At 38.7% G+C, this 16,844-nt stretch overlaps 1 protein-coding gene across 2 annotated transcripts in view; it reads left to right on the top strand.

The window, feature by feature from the left end:
- LOC120413399 (uncharacterized) overlaps positions 1–16,844 on the top strand; it is a 24,975-nt gene continuing 8,131 nt past the window's right edge. The window contains exons 1-3 of one of the 2 annotated variants that reach the window (XM_039574199.2): positions 1–618; positions 12,425–12,841; positions 12,955–13,084. In XM_039574199.2, coding sequence (XP_039430133.1) covers positions 203–618; positions 12,425–12,841; positions 12,955–13,084 — 963 coding nt within the window. In that variant the 5' untranslated portion in view covers positions 1–202. The remainder of the gene's footprint in view (positions 619–12,424; positions 12,842–12,954; positions 13,085–16,844) is intronic. The other variant, XM_039574198.2, reaches the window with a different exon arrangement.

The following is a 16,844-nucleotide window of genomic DNA, read 5'->3' on the forward strand; positions in this document are numbered from 1 at the left end:
ACTGGTGGAGCTTTATGTTTTCCACCTCAATACAACCCGCTAGCCTGTGCTGCATCCCTTTCTTCTATGTATTGTGGCTGTAGACTTTCCCGTTGATGGTTGTTTGCGGACCGCCAAAGGCAAGATTTTAATCGATCCACCAGCCAGTTTGTAACTCGGAGTGTACAAGTGTAAAGGACAGTTTTCAGTGCGAGAGTCCGCGATGCAGTACCGATCGAGTGTGTCCAGCAGGAGTTCCCTGTTCCCGTCGCAGTCCCAGTCCCAGCAGCATTACCGGGGATCCGGAGCAGCTGGTGCCCATTCGCAACAGCGGGCCAAACCCGCTCTGCCCCGGTTGGGCAAGTCCGACGACAGCTTCAACGTCGATTCCGGGCTGGAAACGTCCGAGTTTGACTTTGTAGACTTTGCCGAGGACGTGTTCAACTGCCGGGAGGCTCCGCCACCGAAGCTGATCCAGGAGGCAGCGGCCCTGTTCGGACTGGTGGCCGGAACCGCGAACCGTCGGCCACCGAACACCCGCCATCGGCCGCGGACCCTGATCGAACCACAGCAGCCGAAACGGACCCAGCATCCGCTCCTAACTGGGAAGTACCATCGGCGCCGGAATCGTAGCCGTGTGTGAGTATTCCACCCCCAACAGAAGTCAGTTTTTTCGCAGAGGGGGGGACTTTGGTCACGAGGGCACGAGAAAGGGAACAAAATCAATGTAAATTGTATAACCCTGGAATGAACGAAAGTTAGATTGTAGCAGCAGCCTGGGCCAGATTTAGCCTTGACACGAAAAAGTTTGCGGAAATTGTATGTGTGGGGTAGGAATAATGAGATTATGCTGCAGAACTGCATCCTGGGAATTTATTCTGAATGGTGTGCTGCCGGTGGTGTAGCGAGAAATGAGCTCAAAATGGGCTTTCGAATGTGTGATTGTGCTAGTACTAATTAATGAGGGGTGAGTTAGGAGGGGGTTTGAAATTGAACTATAAATCGTGGCGGGGTTGCACTAGAAATGGCCTGTGGAATAGGGTTTGCTGAGCTGATGCGGTAAAATACTTTTATCTGTACTTGTATTCATGCAAGACTTTTTATCACAAAAATATATACTTAAAATAGTTATTTTATTTTTAAATAAACATTTTTTTTAATCAGTTTTATTGATTTCAAATATTGTTTACAACAAGTCATGATATGTTGTTAACTAAAATAGGAATAATGTAATTTTAATATTACTAAACAATCCGTAAAAAAAATATTTAGATAAGATCTGCTTAAGTTAATTGCATGCATGCGAAGTTAACAACCGTCCTTCTCCATGAACTAAATTTGACAATATGAATTAGATGGAAACGCATGATACTTTGTAAAAATCGATACTACTTCGATACTCGTGGTTTCATGCTTTCTTTTTTAGTCGGATATATTTTATTTCAATGAAACATTGTCCACCCGTTTTTTTCTGTTCACTAACTATTAATGTGTCATTGACATAATTCATAATTTTTTTTGTTTTGGGTTATTTTTTTTAGCTCTCTATTCTTTAAATCAGGGGTGCTCAAAGTTTTTGGAGGCCGGGCCAAATTTGAAGCTCAAATGAGCTTACGTGCCAAATTAACAAAAAAGGTTGTTAAAAAAAAATACGTTATTTTAATGTAAAAGATTACATTTCTGTTATTTACAAAAATGTCTATTCAAAATAATAGAAACCACGAAATAACGGGTTTCTATCGGTATTGTTGATTTTGTTGTTTCTGGTATTTGAAAAAATAAAGTTTTTATCTGAATGTACTTGTGTTTTCAAAAAAAAATAAAGTTTTGTTTTTATATTTCGAAAATGGTGGTGACATTACATGTTGAACAATTCATCCATAAGTTGCGGCTAATGAAAAATCGTTGAGAGCCAGAATTTCAACATTTCAATGAAAAAAAACTTTAAGAAAATGTGTTAAGCTTCCGTATAGTTAAACTGCAATCATTATTTTCAAAAAAAAAAGCGAAAAAACATTTATTTATTTCATCGAATTCATTAAAATTCAAATTATTTTTAATAAACCCAAACATGCTCAAATGATTTTAAATGCAAAGGAATGCATATTTGATTAATTTCAGCTGAATGCATCTTAATTTCATTTTTTTAAGTTTTTTCCTGGTTATTCGAGTCAGTTTTTTAATAATGGTGGAGGGGTGAGTTGATCGACGAAAGCTTTATAATATTTGCTGCAAACTTGATTCTCCGATTTCCACATTTTGTCTTCCACATTTTGCCTGCCTAGGAAAAAATGTTTGAGTGGTTGTTAATGGCCTTTTTGACGACCTAGAACATCCTGAAAACCTGAAATTTGGAAACTTCAGAAAATGTTGAAGATAATTCAGGTTTACAAAGATTTTTCAAGGCAAATGAAGTTAAGTTATTACCAGTCACATCCTCACGACCATTTGGGACCACTTCGATCCCTTTGGATCTCTTTTGGGATGATCTAGGTCCTCCAAAGTGTCCTGGAATACAGATCTTGGAGTCTACCGCCGTAACAACACGATTCTACCAAGTTTCCGATTATGGTTCATATTCAGTGATGTCCCTGGGACCCTTTGGCAACACTATGGGCTATGTGGATCACTTTTGGGATGTTCTGGGTCCTCCAAAGTGTCCTGGAATACAGATCTTGGAGTCTACCGCCGTAACAACACGATTCTACCAAGTTTCCGATCATGTTTCATATTCAGTGATGTCCCTGGGACCCTTTGGCAATACTATGAGCTATGTGGAACTCTTTTGGGATGGTCTGGGTCCTCCAAAGTGTCCTGGAATACAGATCTTGGAGTCTACCGCCGTAACAACACGATTCTACCAAGTTTCCGATCATGTTTCATATTCAGTGATGTCCCTGGGACCCTTTGGCAATACTATGAGCTATGTGGAACTCTTTTGGGATGGTCTGGGTCCTCCAAAGTGTCCTGGAATACAGATCTTGGAGTCTACCGCCGTAACAACACGATTCTACCAAGTTTCCGATCATGGTTCATATTCAGTGATGTCCCTGGGACCCTTTGGCAACACTATGAGCTATGTGGATCACTTTTGGGATGTTCTGGGTCCTCCAAAGTGTCCTAGAATACAGATCTTGGAGTCTACCGCCGTAACAACACGATTCTACCAAGTTTCCGATTATGGTTCATATTTAGTGATGTCCCTGGGACCCGTTGGAAACACTATGAGCTATGTGGATCACTTTTGGGATGGTCTGGGTCCTCCAAAGTGTCCTGGAATTCAGATCTTGGAGTATACCTCCGTAACAACACGATTGTACCAAGTTTCCGATCATGGTTCATATTCAGTGATGTCCCTAGAACCCTTTGGAAACACTCTGAGCTATGTGGATCACTTTTGGGATGTTCTGGGTCCTCCAAAGTGTCCTAGAATACAGATCTTGGAGTCTACCGCCGTAACAACACGATTCTACCAAGTTTCCGATTATGGTTCATATTCAGTGATGTCCCTGGGACCTTTGGCAACACTATGAGCTATGTGGATCACTTTTGGGATGTTCTGGGTCCTCCAAAGTGTCCTGGAATACAGATCTTGGAGTCTACCGCCGTAACAACACGATTCTACCAAGTTTCCGATCATGGTTCATATTTAGTGATGTCCCTGGGACCCTTTGGTAACACTATGAGCTATGTGGATCACTTTTGGGATGTTCTGGGTCCTCCAAAGTGTCCTAGAATACAGATCTTGGAGTCTACCGCCGTAACAACACGATTCTACCAAGTTTCCGATTATGGTTCATATTCAGTGATGTCCCTGGGACCCGTTGGAAACACTATGAGCTATGTGGATCACTTTTGGGATGTTCTGGGTCCTCCAAAGTGTCCTGGAATACAGATCTTGGAGTCTACCGCCGTAACAACACGATTCTACCAAGTTTTCGATTATGGTATATATTCAGTGATGTCCCTGGAACCTTTTGGCAACAATATGAGCTATGTGGGTCACATTTGGGATGATCTGGGTCCTCCAAAGTGTCCTAGAATACAGATCTTGGAGTCTACCACCGTAACAACAAGATTCTACCAAGTTTCCGATTATGGTTCATATTCAGTGATGTCCCTGGGACCCGTTGGAAACACTATGAGCTATGTGGATCACTTTTGGGATGTTCTGGGTCCTCCAAAGTGTCCTGGAATACAGATCTTGGAGTCTACCGCCGTAACAACACGATTCTACCAAGTTTCCGATCATGGTTCATATTCAGTGATGTCCCTAGAACCCTTTGGAAACACTCAGCTATGTGGATCACTTTTGGGATGTTCTGGGTCATCCAAAGTGTCCTAGAATACAGATCTTGGATTTTCCCACCGTAACAACATGATTCTACCAAATTTCCGATTATGGTTCATATTCAGTGATGTCCCTGGGACCCTTTGACGAACACGAGAAACCAATCCGCGGACGTGGAGATAAGTGAGATTGAGGGGAAACCTCGTATATTTTTTACCCATATAGAGTTCGATACCGATCATATAGCCCAATTTTCAGCTCGAATTTTGCCTGAGACTATGTTAGCGAGTAGAAAGTTGCAGTTGAGGCATTTCTCCGTGTATTGCTACAGAGTTTTTCAATGCTCAGATTCAGCCGCCCACAGATCGTTCGAGAGATTGAATGTGTTGGGTTTTGGGAGGTTTATGACTTGAACAAATTCAACTAACGCTGCAGTCAAAATCCTCCCTCGACCGCCACCTACCCCTTTTGCCTCGCCAGATGGGATTCAAGCCATCCTTTCGCTTACAAAGCGAAACCCGCCAGGAGCTGGCACCCTTTAGCATTACTAGACTCCAAGAATTGTATTCCAGGACACTTTGGAGGACCCAGAACATCTCAAAAGTGATCCACATAGCTCATATTGTTGCCAAAGGGTCCCAGGGACATCACTGAATATGAACCATAATCGGAATCTTGGTAGAATCGTGTTGTTACGGCGGTAGACTCCAAGATCTATATTCCAGGACACTTTGGAGGACCCAGAACATCCCAAAAGTGATCCACATAGCCCATATTGTTGCCAAAGGGTCCCAGGGACATCACTGAATATGAACCATGACCGGAAAATTGATAGAATCGTGTTGTTACGGCGGTAGACTCCAAGATCTGTATTCCAGGACACTTTGGAGGACCCAGACCATCCCAAAAGTGATCCACATAGCTCATAGTGTTGCCAAAGGGTCCCAGGGACATCACTGAATTTATACCATAATCGGAAACTTGGTAGAATCGTGTTGTTACGGCGGTAGACTCCAAGATCTGTATTCTAGGACACTTTGGAGGACCCAGAACATCCCAAAAGTGATCCACATAGCTCAGAGTGTTTCCAAAGGGTTCTAGGGACATCACTGAATATGAACCATGATCGGAAACTTGGTACAATCGTGTTGTTACGGAGGTATACTCCAAGATCTGAATTCCAGGACACTTTGGAGGACCCAGACCATCCCAAAAGTGATCCACATAGCTCATAGTGTTTCCAACGGGTCCCAGGGACATCACTAAATATGAACCATAATCGGAAACTTGGTAGAATCGTGTTGTTACGGCGGTAGACTCCAAGATCTGTATTCTAGGACACTTTGGAGGACCCAGAACATCCCAAAAGTGATCCACATAGCTCATAGTGTTGCCAAAGGGTCCCAGGGACATCACTGAATATGAACCATGATCGGAAACTTGGTAGAATCGTGTTGTTACGGCGGTAGACTCCAAGATCTGTATTCCAGGACACTTTGGAGGACCCAGACCATCCCAAAAGAGTTCCACATAGCTCATAGTATTGCCAAAGGGTCCCAGGGACATCACTGAATATGAAACATGATCGGAAACTTGGTAGAATCGTGTTGTTACGGCGGTAGACTCCAAGATCTGTATTCCAGGACACTTTGGAGGACCCAGACCATCCCAAAAGAGTTCCACATAGCTCATAGTATTGCCAAAGGGTCCCAGGGACATCACTGAATATGAAACATGATCGGAAACTTGGTAGAATCGTGTTGTTACGGCGGTAGACTCCAAGATCTGTATTCCAGGACACTTTGGAGGACCCAGAACATCCCAAAAGTGATCCACATAGCCCATAGTGTTGCCAAAGGGTCCCAGGGACATCACTGCATATGAACCATGATCGGAAACTTGGTAGAATCGTGTTGTTACGGAGGTATACTTCAAGATCTGTATTCCAGGACACTTTGGAGGACCCAGAACATCCCAAAAGTGATCCACATACCTCATATTGTTGCCAAAGGGTCCCAGGGACATCGCTGAATTTTGAACCATAATCGGAAACTTGGTAGAATCGTGTTGTTACGGCGGTAGACTCCAAGATCTATATTCCAGGACACTTTGGAGGACCCAGAACGTCCAATAATGAAATGTAACTTTTTTTTGCCTGTTTCTGTTTACTCATGGAAAAAATGAACTACTGGTACCAAAATTGTAGATTAATACAGCTCAGAAAAATTCAGGCCTGAAAGGGTTAAAACAAACCTTAGTTTTGAAAAAGTATAAAATCACTTTACAAGTGGTCAACGGGCCATTTTACATGATCATTCAAAATGGGTCCGCGGGCCACAAAATGTCATCTCGCGGGCCACGTTTGGCCCGTGGGCCATACTTTGGGCACCCCTGCTTTAAATCGAAAGAAAACATTCCGAAAATTTTGTCTCTTTTTTTTAGATTTTTTTTGCTGATTGATTTTGTGATTTTTGGCAAAATATAAATTATACAAAGATTTTTTAAATGGTTATATTTCTCGCTCACTTTTGTTAAAAGATCCTATGTACATAAAAATCCATGGGTTTTGAAAAAGTAATCTAGTTTTAAAAAAATCTATTGCAAAAGTCGACCTTGACCAACTTCATTCCTTTGGTTTTTCATTGATTTATTGGGCCAAAAATGACAACTTTTGAGGTTAAATATATAGTGAAATTCTATTTCTATTGATCTTTTTTTCTCATTTTTAAAGAAAAATCTGATGAAATAAGGTTGTGAATATTCGGCCCGCAATTTAGTATTTTTTATATTTGAATAGATTTTTAAAGTTCCCTTAAACTAAAAATTTGCATTCTAATTCAATTTGATGTTTTCGAATTTTCTAACAATGGATTTGGTAACAGAAGAAAACCTTGCTCAAAATAAAAACTAGAGGCCTTTTTGAAATGTTAATTCTGCCCATGTTCGCATGAATGTACCATATGCAAGAATAGCAAGCTGAGAAAAACGCATTTGAAGGTTGCCCCACACATAAGGCTACGAGTAAAAATTTGGCGAAAAAACTGGATTTCCTCCAGATTTCTAGAACAAAGTACTGGATGTAGTAGGCTTTTCTGAAAGATCTCACGATTTTGAACCAAACTGCATCAATAACTCAAAAGCGATGAAAATACATATAGGACATTTATGCGATCACTTGCAGAATAGTGCTTGTACAAATTCACAAATATTTTAAAGAAGCTAGAACGATTGACAAAAGTTTCATGTATTGACATTCAAGTTGAGTAATTCTAGAATTTTTATTTATATACTTTAAGACCACTCCAAATTTGAATTTCATATTTTATGTATTCGGCTCTAATCAAGGTTTAGGCAAAGTGGCTATATTTTTTTAAAAATCCTAAAAAGGCTGCAATTTAGGCGAAGTTTATTTAAATTTCAATTTAAATTACATCTGAAAGGGCTTTAAGTAAACAGAAGGGCGAAACACCCTAATTGATTATATTTAAATTGAGTTTTTGACATAAAAGTGAAAAAATAGTTTATTTTTAAACTCAAACAAAAAAGTGTAGCAAGCATCTGGAATTACCATCTTAAAAAACAGGCTGTAACTTAGAAAAAAATCAATTTAATTTCAAAACAAAAAATGCATCGGAAAGCGTTTTCATCTGAGACTGAGAACGCTTTGGGTAAAGCCGTTTGACATATAAAATAGACACTTTATCTTTAGCGATTTTTTTTTGGTAAAGAAAATGGAATCTAAGGGGTCCACGAGCAAAAATTTACATCCATAAAATTCATCAAAAGAAAAAGTAGTATTCACTATTTGCGTTAATTTGTTTGTCATTCAAATTTGATGGAATGATTTCGTTTTGAACAAGCTAAATAATTGAAATTTAAAACAAAAATCACTAAAAATACACTTGCCACAGGAGCCTTTTATGCCACGGAAGGAACACTTTTAAAATATGTCAATATGTTCAACTGGCAGACAGCATCAGCAGCATCAAACACGTCCACCATAAATTCTCATTTGCCAAACATGTTTTATTTAACGTTCCTAAAATTATTTTCCGCTTGTCATTTCCCTTAGCTCCTTTTTAAAGCCTCCTTCAAAAGCGCTTTGTACCACGTGTGTGTTTGACAACAAACCCCGTACGCGCCACGCGTGTCCTTCAAACGCAACGAGTTTTTAAAAACGTGAAGCGCACAGAAAAAATGAAACGGCACACATAACTTTAACGCCAGGACGTCGTTATTTTTCTGCTGACACACGCCATCCGTCACAGAGTGATGGGCACGTCGTCGTGTTGACGCGGAATATGATAATGTCGTTTTGTCGCATTTCTTGTCTGTGTGCTGTGTGCGGTCTTGGCAAACAAGAATAAAACTCTCACTCAGAGGGACTCGTTCGTAATCTCGATGTACTCGATGCCAACTCTCGCTTCGCCGGGAATGCTGCAAGAACAAACAGAGATAAAACACTGAGCCAGGGAAAACTTTCCCGCATGTGTCCTCGGGCGCGCGCCATTTTGGCAACGGACGACTCACCGGCGGCGTCCGCCGACCACCGACGGCCGGCTTTCACGCAAATTTTGTCCCCGAAAGATGTCGGAGCGCTTACCTTCCTGGTCTCGCCACAATACATGAATAACATGGTGTCGAGTTGTGACAAGAATACTGAAATTGAATTCAAATTAGATTATTGAAATTCTCCTGAAATATTTAACAATTGCAAATGGGTCATTATCTACTATCTCACAGGAAATCGGAAAAAGTTGCACCGACCATTCTACGATTTGCTTGAAAATTTGTCCAAAGGGATAATTTTGGTCCCTGATCACGAATCCAAGTTTTATTTTTTTTCGATTTGAGGGCTTTACGCCAAACAAAAACAACAACAATTTCGGTTTGTTTTGGTTTTTTGACGTTTGTCTTGTCCACGGCGCAACTATCGAGCGCCCAGTTCAACAACGCTCAGTTATCGAACAAGTACTGCTTATTTTGAAAATTTTAGGATGAAAAAAAGGTGTTTCTAAATTGAACACCTTTTTTTCATCGAAAAAATTTCACTGGAATTTGTCGGACAAAATTTAACTTTGAATGGCTATATTTTGAAAACGGTGCACTTAATTAAAAAAAATGTAAAGTACTTTTCGATTGCAAATTCGATTTGACATAAAAAATTAGCTTGAAAAAAATGTAAGTACAAGATTCCAATTTTTACAAAAATCACTGTTCAAAGCAAGATTCAAAGAGTTGTAGAAATGTAGAAAACCACAAAATTTAATATTAAAGAATATTTGTTAAATCCACTCAAAAGATGATTTTTAATTACTCCTGAAAGTTTCATGAAGATATTTCATGTTAAAACTGACTTGGTAAGAGACAATTTAGGCTCAAAATTTTGCCGTGGGCTGTCAAACTTTTTTGGCGTTTTTCTCTAAACCCCGAGTTTATTTACGAGTGTCACGTGCCACGATATTTTGAGACGGAATGGACCAAATTGGATGAAATTTGAGGTGAATACTCTCAAGATGTATCCCGTGTGCATGTCGAAGCCCAATTTAAAAAAAATGCTTTTTAAAAAAATACAAAAATATCTAAATAACTAGCAGTTTTTTTATATAAAAAATACAAAAAATATTTTCATCTCTTTTAAATATTTTTTTTTTTAAACCGTGCTTCACCAAATTTTGAGCCGATTTGGTCAAGATAATGTTGAGATATCGTGGCACTCATTTTTTGTAGGGTGAACCAATGACACAAAATTACTTCTTTGATCATATGGATGGCCCCTCCAAAGTTTGAGCCAAAAAATAGAAGTAAAATCTATTTCCGGGTTTGGTGGAGAATTCTAAACAAAATGTTTTGATTAAATTTGATGTTACAAATAATGTCACTTATTTTTTTTAGCACTAGCTGAACCGATTTAAACCAAACCAGTCTACTTTGTTTAGGGTTACATACGTTGCTTTTGAATTATTTGTAAGTTTCGATAAGTAGTTCAAAAGTTGAGTATAAAAATTAGTTTTCACATATATCCGTATGTTAGATAAAGGGCTGGAAATCTCCCCAATATCATCATGTTTTATAATGTTTGATAGGTTACCGAAACACCATTAAAACGAGTCCAAAAAGTCCGTACCAAAAAATAGGTTTGTTGCTAAATTTCAATCATTTTCTGCTGTATGACCCATTTTTGGTAAGGAGTGAGGAAGGCACTGACCACATAGGTGGGTAAGTTAGTTTTTTTTCTGGTTCGAAACCGATGTTGGAGGTTCTGCCAAGATTTCGGCTTGGAAAAGAGTGCAAAATGGCGTGTTAAACTCAAATTGGTTTAAGCGACTTGGTAGGTGAAGGAAAATTTCAATTGGGCAGCTGCGGCAGCGTAGTCAAGTCAGAGAGGTTGAAGAAAACCCCTAAAAAACGTTCCCACTCATTTGATCTGCTGTTTGTGAAGCCATTTCTTGACTCCCTTTCTTGACAGGTGTTTTTTGGCCCTTAAAATTGTTAAGCGGAATAGCACAATCGCGAAATCAGCTTTGAAACCGCACAAAGTAAAAAATCATGATAAAATTTCATCTGAAAAGGGGTACATCTTTGATGTCAGAAAAAGCTTTAACTTACCTCTAATAATGTGTAACTTTACATCTGGCAGACGCTAGGAAAAATATCTGTAATCGCAAAAAAATATCAAATCGGCGATAGTTATATCTAGCTTACTAAGTCGGTACCCTAACCTGATTGAATTAGAAAAAATAAAAAAATAAAAATCTCTAGATAGGGGAAATTCTCGTATGTTTGGCAGGTTAAGCACTCGCTCCTAACTCCATCCAATTAGCTGATTTTCACTATTTAAACAACTAATTTTGCGAAACTTTTGATAGAAACTTGCTTGCACACTTCTTATTGAGCTATTTATCACTCGAGTTCAGTTGAAAACGCTTTTAATTAGCTTTAATTGAATGTCAAAGTTCTGACCTGCCAACATTAGAGGCACGCTGGAATTAGATGCTGTTCCCCTAAGTAGGAAAAATAAAGAACAGACAAAAGATAAAGAGAAGGTAGCTTGGTCTTAAAACAGGGCCGACCAAAGTATGGCCTGCGGGCCAAACGTGGCCCGCGCGGTGATTTTTTGTGGCCCGCGGACCCGTTTTGAATGATCAAGTTAAATGGACCTTTGAATCATCTGCAAAGTGATTATGTTTTTTTTTTTTACAAATTAAGGTTTAGTTAAAGCTTTTTGCGAACCTTTTTTGTTGTTAATATAAAACGAATAATTTAGACATAGGGGAACAGCATCTAATTCCAGCGTGCCTCTAATGTTGCCATATCAGCTCTTTGACATTCAATTACAGCTCATTAAAAGCGTTTTCAACTGAAATCGAGTGATAAATAGCTCAATAGGAAGTGAGCAAGCAAGTTTCTACAAAAAGTTTTGCAAAATTTGTTGTTTAAATAGTGAAAATCAGCCAATTGGACGGAGTTAGGAGCGACCGCTTAACCTGCCAAACATACGAGAATTTCCCCTACTTTGTTCCAAACATGTAATTTAAATAATCTATTTTATTGAAAATTGATGTGTGTGATTGAAAATATTATTTTCCCCATTTTAAGAAATGAGTTATGAAACGTTCAAATTTGACAAAGAAGAAAACTGTAGAGATAGCAAAGAAAAAAAGTTTCCCTTAATAATTCAAAAGTCATAACGGCTAATATTGGCTGAACTTGTGCTTTTGAATAATATTTTTTAGATTTTGGATGTGAATAAATTTGATCCAATTTGATTGAAAGCTTCTTTCAAAGAATCAGTCGAAAAAAAATCTTTTCTGTTCCTATAACTTTAATGACGAAAATTTTAGAAAGGTAAATGAAATTGCAAAACAATCAACTGATGTTATAGATTGAAATAATTTTTATTTCTCAAGTCTGCCATTTTCACATTTGGCCCGCAAGCTTATCTGAACTTCAAATTTGGCCCGCCATTCAAAAACTTTGAGCACCCCTGTCTTAAAACTTATTCTTATAAAATTACTGAAAATCAATAAAAGAAGAAAAACGTAAAAAAACTTTTCTTTAAACAAATTAGTCGATTAAATCCGTGTAGCCACCCTGCCACCGATTTTTCGGTGCTTATAATGGCAAATCAATACACACCGGAAATTATTTCAGCTCGTTCGACTTTGACCCACCGTCGTCGTCGCCGTCCCATCATGACCTAGTTGACTTGCAGTCGACCGAGGACCAGCGCCGACAGCGGTCGCATCCGCGCGCATCTCCGACGACCAAACGGCAGCCCATACCGGTGAAGCCACCAACGGTTCCAGCGCCGCCACCGACACCCCAGCACAAGGCCCAGCTTCCTGCTCCTGCTCCTCCTCCACCACCCCCTCCGCCGCAGAGGATGATGAACTGGACGCGAAGTGATGCCGCGAGGGCACTCCAGGCGGAGGCCCAGGCCGTTGAGTTGCTCAAGTCGCCGCACGTGCTCGTGTTACGCTTTCCCGATCCGGAACTCAACAAGGACATCATCCAGGGCTACTCGCCGAGCATCGAGACCGTTATTTTCCATCGGCCGTCAACGCCAAGGTAAATTTGCATATTGGGTTGTGGAGGGGGTTATTGGTGACACACGTGCGACGATTTTAAATTTTGAACTCGTATCTTCTCTTGTGGCCGCCCACCCACGTGGCCGTGCTTAGGTATTGCTTGGTGCATCTGAAGCCCGATGCAGACGTTGACCGGGTCATCGAGCAGCTCTCCAAGATCTCCTTTGGAACTGGGAAGATAACGGTCGAGCGTAAGACGAAGAACGTGGAGCCAAAACCGGTGGTAAGTCGGCCGTCCCCTGACATAAATATTTATTATTTATCTGTGCAGTTCTCTGGAAGTTTGTTAGTTATAAGTGGTTTGTTGCTTGAATTAAACTTTGTGCACATAGAAATGTAAATATGATGTAGTGCTTTTTAAAGCTCCAAAATATTAATGTTTTGCCAAATGCATTTTCTGCATTGTTGTACATAAAGATAATTAGGGCGGTTCGTTGTTGTTGCATATAGCCAAGAATTGGTTTGCAATATGAAAACTGTGAAGAAAAATAAATCTTAAAAACAGTGTTCATTGGTGTTGTTATATTCATTGGCAAGATCGTTGAACTGTTGGGGTTTCTTGCAAATCCGCTTTCCACAAGATTCTTTCAAACGTAACAAAACACAGTGTAAATTAACAGAAACCTAATTCTACGCTTAATTTCCAAGAAAATTTGACAAAAAGTAGAAAAAAATAAATGTCCTAAATGGAAAGAGTGAAAAAAAAAAGGTTTTCAAAAGTAAAATTTACTGATAGCAATAATTTTTAATTTTTTTTAGTTTGAGCCTTGATTCGTTTATTTTCTGAAGAACTGCTCATCTGGATCTGGCAGCCAGAGTCTTCAAAGTCGAATCGAGTCCCCCCCCTTGCCATTCTTCTTCCGGCAACACTTTTTGCTGTGTGTTTAGTGCGGTTTAACGTTGCTTCTCTTGATTTATGTGTTATTTGGATTTCATTTAGCTTCCTGAGAGCAAACCGGATCTTCATAATCGCTCTAAATTAATACCTCTTCTTTTTTTTGGCGCAATCTGTCTGTTTGTGTGTGTGCGACACATTATAATGAATGCGGGGGAGGCTGCTGCTGCTGAATGTCACGTGCCAGTTGGAAGGGAGGGGAAATGGGTTGTGGGTTGGGTAGGATAGCAAGGGGGAATTTCCCCACACATTGCTACTGTTTGTGGTGGGCTCTTTGCCAAAATTACAACTTAAAGTTTTGTAATCGGCCAGGGCACAGCAGCAGCAGCGGCAGAAACACCACATGTGTCACACGTTCCGGTGTGTGTGATTTGTTATTCATGCATTCTGCAACTGTAGGGTGATCGTTTTACCCCCAAATTGTTGTTTGTTGCTTTCCTCGCTGTGTACTACATAATAATGATAATTTTACATAGAAAATCGATTTTTTGAGTCAGATTCATATTAGTGGGCAAAACTAAATGGAAAAATATATAGCTGGACATTTTCCGAATTTCATTAGGGTGGTCCAATACACTTTTTCCTTGAAAATTAGACATAATTTAAAATGCAGGTATCTCGAATTTAAAGAAAAATACCCCTGGATTTTTTTCAGCGTTTAAAATACTAAATCTCATATATCGAGCGCTTAAAATTTGGCTTTCGATTTTTCGAGATATTTGAGTTTTAAATTTGCATCTTTTTTACCTTAAATGACTGTAACTTTTGACCCTTAAGTACAAATGACCGATTCTTAGCAAAGCTACACCAAAATGTCACTTATTTCAATTTTCAATGTGATTTTTTATATGAAAAATTTCATTTTAATTATGATCTAATAATTGCAATGTGCTTTAAATGCGTTTTCTTATCTGAAATGCCAAAAATATTGACCAAACAAGGTCTGCAAGTCATTGAATGGGAGAGGAGTTTTTTTCATAAATCTGCTCCTTTCGTTGTCCCGTCACGAAAAAAAATGGCTGGCAAAAACTCAATCTCAACCAAATCTTTCAGTTCAAGGAGCAAAAGATTCGTTTTTCAATTAGTGATAATGAGTAGAAGAGCAAAAGTTTTAAAAAATCAATCTGGCAAAACTGTGTCGATTTTTTTGGTGTGCCTTTTAAAATTCCAGTTTTACGATGTTGTCCCGTCACGCTTTATTTTCATTTCAGGAGAAGCACAGGTATAATATTGTTCATTATGCATGTAATTTCTATGTTGGAAAATCAATTATCTATTCAAATATGTAATAACATTGGGGGGTTTCTTCGTTAATTGTGCCACTACAGCCAAAACGCTGAAAAAAAACTTGGGAATTTTTTGAAAAGGAGCCGAAGAATCGGTCAAATTGACTCGTCAATAAATAAAAATGTTCGTTTTTCAGATCTTCAAAAGTGTCTCAAACATTACTTTTTTCTTAAACTTAACCCTGAATTGCTACGTTCAAAAAACTGATTTTCGAAGGTTTGCTCAGATGCTTTTTCTAAATTTGGTCGTAGAAGGCCTAGATTGCGAGATAACATTTTGGTGTCTTCGACAAAGTTGCTAAGATTGGCAAGCCCAACAACTTTCTAGAAGACGAAAAAATCCGAAAAGTATTCCTGAAAAGTTAAATTTTCATAATCACCCTAATCGTGAACCACCCTTATTTTGAACCAAACCAAAAGTTGCCCTTTTCTATTAAAAAAAATGTTCAAAAACCGATACAGTCGACTCTCTGGCTGTTGATCTTCTCGATATCAATAATTCTCCACCTATCGATGAATTCTTCAGTGCTTTCACTCTGCATACTTCAATTATCTTCATTCCTCGATATTTTCCCTTGCTTGAAGGATCTCTTCCTCGACGGTCCCTTGGATTCTGTTTGCTTTAAAAATCTCTTTCGGTTGTCAATAATTTCACTTTCTCATGGCTTGCATTGACATTTTTCTTGGCGAAATAAAGCTTTGAAGGGTGTTTGGCATTAGTTTGTTTTTGTTTGATGGACGTTGCCATGATTCTCTCCCATAGCTGGGTATCAAAAAAAAATATTTTCAATCGAGTCTTCATTTTGCATCGTTCTGTAAACTGATGATTCTCTTCCTCGACGGTCCCTTGGATATTGACAACCAGAGAGTCGACTGTACACAGAAAAAAAAATCATGGTAATATTACATCTGGGAATGTCAGAATGTATGTCAGAAAAAGGTATAATTTTACCTAAGAAAATGTGTAATTTTCCCACTTTTCTGGTGTAATATCACTTTTTCGGTCTAAATTGAGGTAAAATTACATCATGAAAGAGGTAATATTCAACCTTCCAAAATTACAGCTTCCAAATTTTCATTATTTTTTTCTGTGTAACAACAACTCTTTTTAAGACACCATAGCTCTAAAACTTCACCATGTTTCTGAAAATCCATTTCCACTTAATTTTGCGATCTGCACAGCAAAAAAAAGTTGAATTTTGGAATGTTGAAAATTTGGTAGGATGAATACTATCCATTTTTTGAGTAATATTATCTAAAAATGTGTAAAAATGTGAACCTGATGAATATTCACCAGAAACTGATGAAAATTCATCATTTTCTGATGTAATATTACATATTTTTTTGCCACAAAATCTGTCACCATTTCCTAATGAATATTATCATCATTTTTTAGTGTATTGATTGACTAAAGAACAGAAAAAATTATGTGAACAAGTTTTGATTTGTCTTCACTATACTAAATTTAAAAATTTCGTATTACAGAAAATTGATTAATTTCACTGAAAAGGTGATTTCCAATCACTCCTAAATGTTTTATGAGAAAATTCATGATTCAAGTTAGTTACAGAAAATTTAAGCTTGACATATTCACAGCAAAAAATCCGTGATGAAATCGCAAGCAAAAGCATGCACATCACCTTCGTCAAAAAAGACTCTTGATATACACGCTGCATGTACAATTTTTGTAAACACAAAAAAGTTGCAACCGACGGGACTCAAACCCAGCACCTACAGTAAGGGTTGGCGCCTTAGCCCGCTCGGCCATCAGACCGATGAAAAATGGAAAGGATAAATGTACA

The sequence above is a fragment of the Culex pipiens genome, chromosome 3, assembly GCF_016801865.2.
Source record: "Culex pipiens pallens isolate TS chromosome 3, TS_CPP_V2, whole genome shotgun sequence".
In the NCBI taxonomy this organism is placed as follows: domain Eukaryota; kingdom Metazoa; phylum Arthropoda; class Insecta; order Diptera; family Culicidae; genus Culex; species Culex pipiens.